Source organism: Etheostoma spectabile, chromosome 4 (assembly GCF_008692095.1).
Source record: "Etheostoma spectabile isolate EspeVRDwgs_2016 chromosome 4, UIUC_Espe_1.0, whole genome shotgun sequence".
Classification (NCBI taxonomy): domain Eukaryota; kingdom Metazoa; phylum Chordata; class Actinopteri; order Perciformes; family Percidae; genus Etheostoma; species Etheostoma spectabile.
This window is the reverse complement of record NC_045736.1, coordinates 3,737,253-3,750,158: the sequence shown is the minus strand read 5'-3', so window position 1 is coordinate 3,750,158 and position 12,906 is coordinate 3,737,253. Positions and strand designations below refer to the sequence as shown.

General features: G+C 39.5%; 1 protein-coding gene across 2 annotated transcripts in view; it reads left to right on the top strand.

Annotated features, from left to right (window-relative positions):
- The first annotated feature begins 697 nt into the window (after positions 1–697).
- The window catches only part of ramp1 (receptor activity modifying protein 1), a 71,480-nt gene continuing 59,271 nt past the window's right edge, over positions 698–12,906 (top strand). The window contains exon 1 of one of the 2 annotated variants that reach the window (XM_032512984.1): positions 698–1,259. In XM_032512984.1, the coding sequence (XP_032368875.1) occupies positions 1,202–1,259 (58 nt within the window). In that variant the 5' untranslated portion in view covers positions 698–1,201. The remainder of the gene's footprint in view (positions 1,260–12,906) is intronic. The other variant, XM_032512983.1, reaches the window with a different exon arrangement.

Here is a 12,906-nt window from a genome sequence, read left to right as displayed (position 1 = left end):
TTTATTACGTTAGAAATAATTTTTTCCTTCACTTTTCTTGAAGATGGAGACAGAATGCGACAATTTCAAGTTCATCAAGCTCGTTCCAGATGGTCCCCTGCAAACTACACTCAGGCTCGTACACTTCAGCCTTCGTGTTTGTTTTGTTGTTGTTTTTTTTACCAGTGACTAGGTGTTTTGTTTATGTGTGACTATATGAGGGCTGGGGCTGAAAAACGTGTACAAATGCATGTAAACTTGGGCTGTAACTCTCCAGATGACCACTAGATGACAGTCTCGGGAAACTCTAAATCTAATCCTAAACAATTGCACCTGTTTTAAGGTCCAGGTGGACAACTTTTCTACATGTCCATTAATCACACAGCAAATGATTTTTAAATCCCTTTAAGTAATTCCAAATGAATCCACAATCTACAATTTATAGTCTGTGAGGTCTCTCTCTATAAAGGTGATAGACATGTGTTCTATTTCAGATGGTGTCTGACAATTTCCGGTAATAGCCTACGTTTAATTTAGGCTCTAGTCAATTACTTTTGCTTGTTTATTTGTGTGTTAAGTTTGGTTATTTATTAAGCTGTTGTCATTTGCTGCTTTGGCCGGTGCTACGGATCCGATTAACCAATGGAAAAGTACCATTAGGAGTCAGGTGCCTCCTCCCTCATCCAAATCCCCCTCACTCCCGCTCCCCGCGCTGTATTTGCTATGTTTGGGTCTGTCCCGTGTCCCCGCCGCTTACCCACAGCCTTGTCCTCGCAGACAGAGCCAGTGAACCATCACACAGTCTCTCCGCTCCACCGGTCCCAGGCTGGTGCGTCCCGTTGCGCACACTTCAAAAGCGCGCTCCGAATTCCTCCCAAACCTCAGAACGGCTGGTGGGAAAGAGTGCTACAACACTTTACGAGTCACTATGATTCATGTGTGGATGACAAAGGATCGGTGACAGGAAGACTCGGGGGAGTTCAGGTACAGCAGGAGCAAGGACGAGTCTTGGCTTCCCCCTCCTCCCGCGAGCAGTTTGCGCAAGGTGAGACAGCGGAGGATCCCTAACCGGATGGTCGACCGTATACGCTCCATGGATTTCTTCACCTAGCTGCCATCACTTATTATGTTACCATTTACTTTTTGAGCTCTCTTTAGTAGCTCCCCCCCTCTTCACTTCCCTCCCAAACTTCAGTCAGTGGATCATTGTGAGAGCGACAGGATGGGATCGCAGACCGGGGCAGCTCGGCAGAAACAGACGCTCCTGTGGTTCATTGTAGGTGAGTCTCTCACTCTGTGCATTGATGTGTGAAATGAAGAGATACGAAGGTGGTGAACCCAAACTGTGACATCTGTTTGGAAAATATCAGACATCTCATCAGATTCCTCATGCGATCGTCACTTAGAAATAAATGAGTTCGGATGTACATTTTGGATTTATGGAGACTTAGTAAGCTGTGTAAAACGAGTTCAGTTACTCTCCTTTCCCATCCAGAGCCAAACATGTTTTGTGTTCATTTCTGCTTGTTTAAAGATGAGTGACAAGTCTGATATTCCATACAATGAAACGAACAGCAATATTATGCCAGGATCTCATGTGTTTGTGGTACTTAACAATACTATTAAAATTAATTTTAATAATTGTTTTCATAGACCATAAAACACTTTATTATCACTCTCACTTTCATTATACTCCTGACCGTGGGTTACAGTGTAAACTGGATAAGCTTTGTCTAAACTGGAGCACAGCAGTGCAGTTGGGACGTATGTGGTTCCAGTTAGGGAAAAGTGAGAGGGAGACCACGTATTGGCACACTTTCTTATTTTTCTTCTAAATCTATAAATCTATATGCTAGTTACATCAAGACTAAGCTGAAAGTCTTTGGTCCTTACATCTCTGAAACCAAATAATGGATTGGTACATGTAAGACACATCAGTGTGTTAGATACCGTGTTTAGAATATATGTATGTGATTATTATAGTTCTATCTTATTTCTATCTATAACCGTTTTTTGTCGGAGTGGGGTTCCTTTTTATTTCTCTGTATTCAAATGTGAAGATAAATCATCTAATTTCCAAATTATTCTTTTCAGAAATCCGTGAAATAACGCTTCACACAGTTGAACACACAGTTGAAATATGCACCGGCACTACACCAACCTGCAGCATGCGCATACGCACGCTGTGACGTTATCTGACAAAGGTGTTGAAGCTTCCTCTACTCTTTGCCCTTTGATTCCCACTACAGAGCCTCCATGTAGGTGACTCACTAACCTCACAAGTCCATTCTTTCATTATAATTATTTTCCACAAGTAGGAAATGTGCCTAACATCTCTGAGCTATTCAGGTGTATTTTTTTATTTTTTTATTTTAGTTTTCTACCACAAGTTCACTGAAGGCTTCTCTAAATGTCAGAGTCTCTGTTTGAAAGAAAACACTCAATTGGGAGACACTCGTTAACTTGGGTTCATTTCCCAACCTCCAACACTAATGCTAACCACTAAAGGCTTTACCCTCAGCTGTACTGTAAAGTGAATCTCATCCCCTAACCCCAAACTGAGCATTGTGGATTTCTATTCAAAGAAATGTACTAGTAACACCTGCTACAGACTTCGTGGTGAGGAAAAAAGGAAAATGAAATGCAGAAATCCGTGAAATAACGCTACACTCAGTTGAACACACAGTTGAAATAGGCACTGGAAATAGACCAACCTGCAGTATGCACATACGCACACTGTGATGCTATCTGACAAAGGTGTTGAGGCAAGCTTCCACTATTCTTTGCCCTTTGATTCCCATAACAAAGCCTGTAGGTGTTCTATTTGCAGAAAGGGAAACGTATGACTCATCACAGCGGCATCAGGTTGTCTCATTACTGTTTTACCACATTCCCACCTGAAAGTAGCCTGAAAATCCAGACCCAAATCCAAAAGATTAAGGGTCTGGCATCGGGTAATGAAAGTCGCCCATCTCGAAGGGCGGCACCAAGCGTGCATTTGAAAATCTCACTGCACGCACTTTGATAACGCTACAACCAATCACAGCAACACACAGGGTGACGTACTCAGAGCCCCATACACTTAGCTACCAGCTAACTGGTAGATTTAACTGTCGTCATCTGTTTAGCCCGCCTCTGGCCCGCCTATATCAGATACACCGATGTGATTGGTGCAGCTTGGCTACAAGGGCATAGTTAAGTCAATTCAAATTCAAATTGTGCTCTCGCTAGAACTCTTTCCAGGGTAACCTGAAACAGCAATTTTTAAACTTTTTTTTTTTAAAACCTTTTTTGGTCCCTAACTAATGATGTGCCTTCAGGCGGTCCATTTATCTGTCTACGATACTTTTTCATTCTATTAGTCTTACAGGCACTTTTAAAGACCGCCAGCATACTTTTTGATGAAAGGACATTGAAAGGGCAGATTGATAGACCACAGAGTTTATACAAATCAAAAAAAACTCTGCAATTGAAGTCTTTTGTACCATGACAGAAGACATTTTTAATTGTCTGTGGTAATGTTTTGGGCCGACAAGCACAAAATGGATAAAGGGAAAGGAGTCTTCACTCTTTCCCCAAAGGTATCAAGGGATTGGCGCAGAGAGACACTTTAATCCTCTTTTCCTGACATGATCGTCTTTCATTTGACAGCTCAGGATTCAATTTGAATTTGTTTGAAATATTTCACAACAACACGTGACTCACTGGACGGTAGTAAAATGCCAAAAGGGGAATACTTTGAGAAACAACTTTGGGGAAAACATCTGGCAATTCTAACAGTTTGACTGGAATGACTGAACATCCTGTAAGCAATCCAAATGGTTGACGCAGTGTTCGCCAACTAAAGTGTGAGGCTCAGAGCCCTTCATGAGACAATGTTTGATAGGTCTCTAGATAGCATACGTTTTGAAGTCTTGGGCATGCTTTTAATCAATTCTTCTTCCAAAATTAAAAAAAGTTATTAAAAGAAAAGCTCAGGTTGATTACTTTTGGCTTTCAGAAATCCATCTGATTTAAAGGGTATTTTCAAATTCTTTCAAGTCTGTCTTACTGAAATCCTCACATGCCTCATACACAGTACATAGTTAGTTACTGGCCATTGCAATCATTCATTGAAGTGACCCTAGCCCAAGGGGGCATCTATGTCCTGGCAGTCATGTGTAAGTGTTTCTCCACCACAGCTCCTCAACAAAACACTGCCCAGGGAAACTAAAAAAAGTATGAAAAGTATGAACTTGAAAATGAGCATTTTATTTTCCAAGGTTTCCCCCGGCTTTGAAAAGTCTAGGACAGGAGACAAGATACATGGCTTCTCGATGATGAAATGCTACACACAATTCTTGAACAGATAAGAGTTTGTTGCATCAGTGTGGTTGTTTGACTGTTTATCTTCCAGGGAGATGTGGTTGGTTGGCTGTCATTCTGCAGCACCAGTATGCATGCATTTTTTTTAGGCAACAATGTGAACACAAGAAAGTGGGAAAGGAGGAGGGGGAGAGAGACAGAGAGAGTTAGTTGACCCCCCATTGCTTCAGAGACATTTCAGGAGAGTGTGATGTTACCACCAGAGACAGTAATGTTAATTGTGGTCGGGTCTTTGCCCCGGTCCCCAGTTTAAGGGGCTGTACTCAATATTCAAAAAACAAGTAGTGTGGGATTGTGTTGCGCCCTTCAAAAGAAACAACTCCGTCTTCTTTTCTTCAGCAACTTTATTCTCCCCAGTGCTGCTCAGTATTTACGAAGCAGCCGAGTATGACACAACACTTTCCCCCCCCCCACAAACTCAATACAACTTCAGTCACGCACACTAATGAGGTATAGAGTTGCTCAGAATTGTCATCAACATCAGCATATTAACAAATCAATGAAGAGGAATAATGAATGAAGTTGTATAACAATAGCTTAATAAATAATATTTTCTTGTACATTTTTAGCTTCATTAAAGTTGTATACTTTAATTTGCTATCTCTTATTTTTAGGTTGCAGCAATTGCTTCCACAAAGCCTTCATGCCCATTCCCCAACTCGTCACATACAGACGCTTTATCACGGCCCTCGGTGTACCAGGCATACTGATGCTCAATGCACTCACATGCACTAACATGCACGCTCGGCAGGACTGGCTATCAAAATAAAGAACAGAGAAGCTTGGATACAACACACACACAGGGAGTATGACTTCAAGACACCATTCACCACTATATCTTTATATAGCAAATATTATGTATGTTGCTGCTATAATAATGTTTTGAATATCTAGAGAGAATGCATGGATTTTCTAAAAGCACAAGGGTCTTTTTGTCTCTGCTCCGCTTGGGTAGAGAAGCACGTATTTCTGTTTTGAAGGACTCAAGGGGACCTTTTTAAGAATCTCCATAAATCAGGAGAGAGAGAGAGAAAAAAAGAGAGAGGGGGTGACAATGAGAGTAAGAGCCAGTCTAAGAAGAGAGAGAGAGAAATGAGGTAGGTGGGGCTGGATAGTGAACGTTTTAATAAGGCTGATATATATCTGTGTCTGTTTTGTATGCTGTATGTTTCCATGTGTGTGTTTGCGTGCATCCCGCCCACTGGACTTTGGCTAATTAGATAGATGGTGAATGAAGGATGACAGGAGAAGAGGAAAGCCATGAAAAGTAGCCATGCCTCTTTTTGATGGAGCTGTGTTCATGTATTATTAGATAACTTCCCTCATACACTTCCTCTCCCTAAGTCATTTTTTATCATGTCTCTCACGCTCCGAGAGAGAAGTGAGTTCCTTATGGGGCATTTAAATACAGATATCTAACAAGTGACAAAATAACAACAGTGTTTCATGCTTGCTGTAAGTAAGAGGGTTTTGCAAGTGACTGCCCTCAAAACACAGGATATTTGAGAAACAAATGACCCAAGGTTGTGCTTTTGCACTGCTCTGATGGTGTTCAGAAATAGGTCGGTAGTGCTGTTAGCCGCAACAGAGCCAAAATTATCACCTCATAATGTTTTTAATTTTGCACATTCAGCACACACAGAACACTTTTAGGATTCATTTGGTGTTGAGTGTCTGTCCACTTGATAAATGTTCAATATAGTCCAACATTCACTCTCCTTTTTGCTTTCTAGTTGTTGTACAGGGAGTATACAGTGGTTATCAGAGGTTTTTTTTTTATCTATGAAACTGAATAATAAGATGTAGTATCCAGATAATCCAAGAATGTATTGGTAACCATGTTGTACCCATTAACCACATGTTGTAATTTATATATCCCTATATAGCAATGTTTGTGCATGTTTTTGTCACATTTTTCTAATACAAGAACAAAATCAGAAAACTATGAATACAACATCAGGCCTCTTACTGACAACCACAGAGCAGATTCTACAATCCATTTACGTGGGCTGCATACATTACATTTAACCTTATATAACAGTGGCATAGAGAGCCTGTCACAGCAGTCCACTCAACCAGTGCATCAGGCTGGAATTTTCTTTTGAAGAAATCTTTTTCCGTGGCATTTCTGCTTCACAGAAAGTACATGATGACACGTCAATGTGGCCCACGACATCAAGACCTTGTGGCACGCAGTCATTTAAAGCCACCAGAGAGCCTGTAAGGGATTTCTCCTAATATTGACCTAACAAGACTGGTCAAATGGTTACACATTTGTATTTATAGCAATGGCCTGAAGGAAGTGTGCCTGAGGCATGGAAACATGTACATACTGTACTGCTTGTTGTCGGGAGACTTGTCTTGTGCTGCTGACCACTCAGCTGCTCGGCTGGAGCAGTTTTTGGCTCCTGGGCGACCACACAGAACATCAGGAGGCTCACTGCTGATGCTGGAGTGCACGTGACGGTAGTGTCAGCAGTTTGACATTACCTGCTGGGAAAACAGAAGTGGATCAAATTAGTCAGAGATAGATCTTATTCTTACAGCAGCGTTTCAGAACCAACACTATTACCAGATACAAGCTTTGATATTGGATGAATTTTCCAACTGTTGGCATTGGACCTAAATCGATTTGTCTAATGTTAATGCAATTTCTTGGGATACTGGGATGTTTAAATCTCATAACATAGCTGAAAGACAATTTTAGAGCAAGTTTGAAACAAACAGTTCTAAAATATTTAACATTATACAGGACGTCTGCAGGTCCCCTGATGAAAGGGATACTTAAAGGTGTTTTTGGACAAAAGGCAAAGCAAATTTTTGCCTGGTTTTACTTGTGTTAATGCAACCACTGGAGTGTTTCTTGGAGTATTTGGCACCTTGTGAATATTCACCAACATTTATTTTAACTTGGTTAAAGTGCAAGCTAGAATCAAGTAACAAATGCATATTTTCCAAACTTACTATGTAGTCCTATGGCTTCGTTCACTTTTCTCCAAGCCCTCTTTTTTTGTTCTGTCTCTGCACAGTAGTGACATTGAGTAGCGGTTTGGGTGCACACAGATGGTGATGTTTTTCCTCCAATGTTGATTCTCAGTGACGTCAGGAGAATCTCAACATTGAAAGGGTTTCATGACACAGTGTCAGGCAAATTTTTTGCTGAAGTTGAAATATTTCAATTGCGCGGGACACCTATTTGCGTCGCCCGGCACAAATTTGCGTGTATTTGCATTGACTTTGTATGTCATTGAAAAATTCAAATCAGACCTTAAGATGCTATTACATTTCCTAAAAAGCAGTAAAAGGGTATATACAATTATAATCAGTTGTTAACTTTGACTAAAAACATTAAACATAAAGTTGTACATTTTGCTCCATTGTGCCATAATCCATATTAAAAGACCTAATACACAATTCCTATAATATAACTATTAACTGTGTACATTTTAGTGGTGCTGGCAGTATGCCTCTATGGATGGAAATGTCAGTTTGTCCACTTCTTTGGTCCAGACTGAAGTATCTTAAAATCTATTGGATTGATTGACATGAAAGTTTGTACAGACATTCAATTTATGAATCCTAATCACTTAATTCTCAGATTTTTTCTCTCGCGCCTTTATAAACTTAATGTCCAGGACAGATTTATTTTTAGCTCAACATATTTCATTTTGTGGCAACAAGAGCCTGGATTGTATTTAGCTCTAAGGTGTGATAGCATCTGCAAGGGATTGCTGCAAAGAACTTGCTCAGTTAATCTTCCCCCAGGTTTTGCTCTATTAGGGTGACGATTTCTGCTGCCCTCCAGTGAGATACATTCCGCATGATTGAGGTCAGGGATTTGAACTATTGACCTTTAAGTCATCCATTCTGTTTGTGACAGTGGCTCCGGATTCCCAGAACTCAGAACCAATATGACATGTGATGCTACAGTGAACACTACAAAAGTGATTTCACAACCTATTTATTTGAGGAAATCCTCTCTCATAAGTTCAAATGATCAACAACCCATGTAGGAAATGCATGTAGGATTTTCTGTATCAAGTCTCAAATGAAAAAGTCTATTACAGCTTGGGTTACACACTTTAGCCCCATCCGCATTTTTTCATTCTCTCGTGATGTGTAACTTACCAATTTACTGGAGGGGAATTAGTATTGAATTGAGCGAGGCAGGAGAAAATCCAAAACTGGATCAAATGAGAGCGACTGGTTTTGTACATTGACAATTGAATTAGACCATGCAATTGCTGTTAATTCCATGGATTTAAACACAACCATCTGACTAAATTTAAGATGCCAAGGTGAATAGCTTCCCCCCAGCTGATTAAAAAAAATAAAATATATATATATATATATATATATATATATATATATATATATATATATATATATATATATATATATATAATATACACACACTGTACAGCTCTACTGGTTAAATAATGTTGCTGTTCATTTCTACTCCATGTCAGTGTTCAAACCAAGATAGATCAGTAGTTTTAATAAAACACTGCAACCCTCTTGATAACAAAAGAGGAGTTTAATCTCCACACTGTGCAAAGAGCAGCCTACCGCTCCTCACTCATCACCTGATTTAACATTTAATATGTCTCTGAAGGTCCTGCCTCAAATATGGCTTTGACCTCAGGTAACAGAAGCGCAGCATCACCTTCACAGGCTTTTGACTGCTTCGGCTCCACATCATGAACAATAATAAACTTATATGGTTTAAATCCTCCTCTCTCCCTCCACTTCTTTCTGTGTTAAATTGATCTTGCAGCAATAGCAGCTGTAACAAAATTGACAGCACTTAATGTCATCAAACGGACTATTTCCCCAACCAAGTTCCTCTTTCACTCTGTCTCTATTACGCTCTCATATTTCTAATTAGCAATAAAAAGGTGAATTGCCCCCCCAGCTGTCTTTATTGTTGTGAAAGCTCTCCTCTGCCTGCAATTTCCCTTTAGTAACCAGTTTAATAGCTGGTCACTGTGTTTGCCTATGGATGTGTGTGTGTGTGTGTGCGTGTGTGTGTGTGTGTGTGTGTGTGTGTGTGGGTTTGTTTTTGCTTGCGTTGCATACATTTGTGTGAACTTGCAGTAACCCAGGTTTCACTGTCACGCCTCAGTAGCTAATGAGCAGAATGGATGTGGAAACCACACATACACACACATTATCCTATGCTGGCATACTTGGCACAACACGAAGGAATAAGGCACACAGTCTCACACATACCCTAAATGGGTAATCACATTCATGTGAAGCACTAAATGAATCATATATATATATATATATATATATATATATATATATATATATATATATTATTATATACATACACACATATAATATAATATATACACTTTTTTTATATATTCTTATAATGTGACTTTGACCCTAACCCTAACCCTAACCCCAGCAATAATAACTTATGCCAGTGATTCTCAACCTTTTTTTGTTTTTTTTTGGGCCAGCACTAACCCCCCCCAACAACACAAACACACAAACCCACATGCACACACACACACACACACACACACACACACACACACACACACACACACACACACCTCAAAATAAGATGTAGGCTAATTTCCCTGAATATTAATGATTAGGCTCTATTATTGCTGCTGTTGAAATTTGGCTTATTATTGTTGTCACTATTGTAATCAAAAATAATCAAAAAATATACAACATATTTATTAATTTCCCAGGGAACATAAAAGCCATCTGAATAGAAATTATATTTACAGGTGTTTATCAAAATGCAGCCATTAGAAATTTGACATTCAACTTAAATTAGGTAAGAATCAACTTGAAATTCAACATTCAAACTTTAATTAGGCATTACCTAACCAGCAGCTAATCAGAAATGCCAAACAATAATTACTCTTAAGAATTGTTCTAACAGAAAACAAACTGGCACTTCAAAGGGAAAAAGCAGAAGGATTAACTTTCAGAGGAAAGAAGTTAAAACCTTTGAAAGTTAGTGAGGGTAACCCTAACCCAAAAAAGATCTGTCGTCTGTAGCTGCTGTGATCCTGTAAAAACACCAACCAATCAGTGCTGTGCTGTCCGCTTGGAAAGAACCAATGAAAAGTCTCCTTGCCCAGCTATAGGTACTCTATCCCTCCCATGTACTGTACGTGCCTGAGATCAATGTGCGTTGTCACTGCATTGCTAAAAGTAGTTTGTTTTAAACATTCTGTATAATATTAGGTTACATATTATTTGCTTACCCTTGAATGAGACATGAAATGAAATTGCGGTCCCTTCTCGGCTCGGCTAAGAAGCAGGCGTCCACGTCTGTGTGTGTCGGGGTCGGAGCCCCCAGGGCAGAGGTTGGGGTTGGACAGAGAACCAAGGAGATGCTGCTTTCAAATCTTGCTAGCTTTACAACATAACCAATCCTGTCTTTAAGGAAATAACCTGAGTGGCATAAATTAAATCTATGAAATTACAGTATATAAAAAATAAAAGGGGAAAATGGAAAAAGGCAACTTCCATTATTATTTTCCATCTACCTCAGACAGCAGTATGTTGACTGAAATATTGCCATATGCCAAGTGATGGCTGATTTTACTTAAGTGCATTATTGTACCTTTTACTTTCATAGATAAGTAACCATGTGGGATCCCAGTTGGTCTCAAGCTCTAGTCTCGGAAATGTTACTGCCTCGCTCTGTCCATTATCTTATAAAAGACCCATTTGTAAGTTGTTCCCATAAAAGTTTAAACAGATCATAAAATGTCAACAACTACTGCACCTTTCAAAGGCATTTAGTGCCAAAATTCTGACATACCCATAAACTGTCACATGAAGACCTGGACTGGTGTTCTCTCAAGTTCCTCCAAGAGTGCTTTGTCTTAAATATCATTGTCTCAACAAAAGGATTTTCAGTTGAGTTACAGTTGCTGAACTCATGACTAATTTGATTCAGTCATTTATTACATACACTACCGGAGCCTTTCTTGAGACCAAACGGTCCTTTTAATGTCAATACCTTCCTCTTTCCTCAAGACAATATTCCTTTAATGTTAACTCTTAGCCTTTCTTTACGATAGTCCTTTGCTTCTTGACTGTCAACAGACTTTTATCCAAAAAAATCCACATACATAGATGCTTCCCTCAAAATACATTGATTACTGAAATCTAAAATGTTCATTTCCTACAGACCACATGTGCATAAATATATTCATAACTGCACAATTAAAGTGTTATGTGCAAAGCATAGACTGTAAAAATCATGAATGTAGCATCAGTTACGCCATCCATTGGTTTTTGGACTGCTGGAGTTTACATTTTGGCTGTTGCCATCTTGTAATCTCCATGGCAAGTGACTATGTCTGAACTAGGCGGGATGAGACGTCCAAACCAGTGTTGGGTATGGTTTTAATGGTGCTGTGCGAATCTAAATGTTAAGGAGGATAAGTCACAGATTTTTATACCTTTCAACCCTTCTGACGTGGGTTGAAGCATCCAATGCTTTATTGTATATTTTAAAATGAAAGGGTCCACAATTCACACAATGAACATCATGCTGTATTAAATAAGACTTGGAATTAGTGATTGAGGCCATTGACTCATAACGGAAATGTTTGCTAAAGTAATTAATTAAGAGATACATAGTTCCCCATGGACTTCTGTAGAAATTGACTTCTTTTTGGAGCCAGTGGAGTTGAAATGAGATACAATGCAGGTTTAAGGCAATTTTAAGGTCCGGAAGAAGCCCTTTGGTGCAGACACGCACATTGCATTCAACCAAAAGCAGCTACATATAGTCTGTTGTGCACATCCCAAGGACGTTACACTTTAAAGCCAAAGATTTGACGCTTAGTTCGACAAAGCAGTGCTGCTGTTTGGGTTTTCTTTTGTAGATTTGTGATGGGCAGTTTGAGCTTGGAGAGACGGTGGACTTATGGAACCGTTCTGAAAGTTTGCATGTAAATGTGGCCAAACTGTATAGATTGCATTTGGCTGAGGGCTGATCACAGGTCAGGTAGACCATCTCTAGTAGTGGTCTGACTGATCCCATTTTGTTTACATCTCGCATTAACATTGCGTTGCATCTTGCATTTATTTTACTTATCTAGACAAGAATGGGCAAATGAATACTTTTTTTATTCAAGCAAGCATGTAATCCTTTGCCTAACTTCACATGGCTCCCATTACATATCAGCACCACCTGACAATTTTGGGACCATTTTATGCACACACACCCCAAACAAAAACATGACTACAGTTCACTTTGAGTTAGACTTGAACCTTGGACTCTGTTCAAGGCTTGTTGGAATTACTGATACAGTCTTACGCATGGTTTAATATTTAACTCACAGAACTTTGGCACTGTCTCCTACAGTCTGTTGTCAAGAGAGGGACTGCAGTCCTTGGCAGTCTTCTTTTAATCAATCCAATCCAATTACGATCTGCGATCAAAGGTGTAGTCTTCTTTTTTGTGATCAAATTAGTTTTTTATTTAAACAAAAGTGTAAAACATTGGTCCAGATGACAACATACAGAAAAGTACACTACACACGGAAGAAGGCACAGTGCACCTCTTCCACA